Source organism: Formica exsecta, unplaced genomic scaffold, assembly GCF_003651465.1.
Source record: "Formica exsecta isolate Colony F162 unplaced genomic scaffold, ASM365146v1 scaffold258, whole genome shotgun sequence".
Taxonomy (NCBI): domain Eukaryota; kingdom Metazoa; phylum Arthropoda; class Insecta; order Hymenoptera; family Formicidae; genus Formica; species Formica exsecta.
The window spans coordinates 1,113,141-1,114,122 of record NW_021849849.1 but is presented as its reverse complement, the minus strand read 5'-3'; the positions used below and the strand labels follow the sequence as shown (position 1 = coordinate 1,114,122).

At 40.0% G+C, this 982-nt stretch overlaps 1 protein-coding gene across 1 annotated transcript in view; it reads right to left on the bottom strand.

The window, feature by feature from the left end:
• Nucleotides 1–982, bottom strand: part of LOC115236604 (collagen alpha-1(XI) chain-like) — a 14,130-nt gene that overhangs the window by 3,109 nt on the left and 10,039 nt on the right. The window contains exons 16-17 of the mRNA XM_029809148.1: nucleotides 546–982; nucleotides 188–348 (exon numbers count right to left, since the gene is read on the bottom strand). The exon at nucleotides 546–982 is cut by the window's right edge and continues 1 nt beyond it. Coding sequence (XP_029665008.1) covers nucleotides 188–348; nucleotides 546–982 — 598 coding nt within the window. The remainder of the gene's footprint in view (nucleotides 1–187; nucleotides 349–545) is intronic.

The window sequence follows — 982 nt, the reverse complement described above, 5'->3', positions numbered from 1 at the left end:
ATATATATATTTATAATATAGATCTTTTGTTACTAAAAACTTAAAAAAATTGATGATATATGTCGTAAGAATTTAACAAATTTAATAATGAGAAGAAGAAATGATATCAATATTACGTACAAAAATTTCCATAGAAAACTTTAATTGGCATCTGATTTAAAAATTAGATAACGGAAGATGATCTTACCGTCCTTGAAATGGGGATGTCCGTAAAACAAGTCCTTGCATGTCCTTACCGGATTATTTCTAGTACCAGTTGGTCTATACCTTCGATCTAATTCTTGTCGTATGTTGGAAATAGATTTGTATATGTCTAAATACTTCGTATCCAAATCTTCCTTTTTATCTCTAAATATAAATAAAAAATAATAGACGAAGAATCTCTGCGATTCTAGAATCTAAATCTGCGCTAAGTAAAAATTTTTGTCAAATCTAATTATAAAAATAATACAAAATAAAACCCCAGACAATATACAATATCCTAAAAGTGGATGAGATTTTTGACAACGTTTGCGAATTTTAATTGAATCGTATAAGATTCTTACATATCTTTTGAAGCATTGCGTTTCTTTCTAGCTGATTGAGGTGGTGATATCACTCCATCAAAGCTGAAGGGTTCCATCGGTGGGCTAGGCGGTCCTGGTGGGCCTGGCGGACCTGGTGGACCTGGGGTACCTTGCTTTCCATCATTCCCCGCGTTTCCTTTTGGCCCGGGCCATCCTGGCGGTCCTAGCAAACCGGAAAGCCCTTGTTCCCCTTTGGGGCCAATTGAACCCGCAGGTCCGAGATTTCCTTTGGAACCTTCTGCTCCAGGCAACCCCCGTTCGCCTTTTCCTCCCGTCTCTCCTTGCTCGCCCTTGATACCAACGCGTCCTGGTTCTCCTCGATGTCCTTTAAGACCTCTACGACCTTTGTCACCTTTCGGGCCATTCGGACCAATTGGTCCAATCATCCCAGGGACACCGACAACGCCCGGCATTCC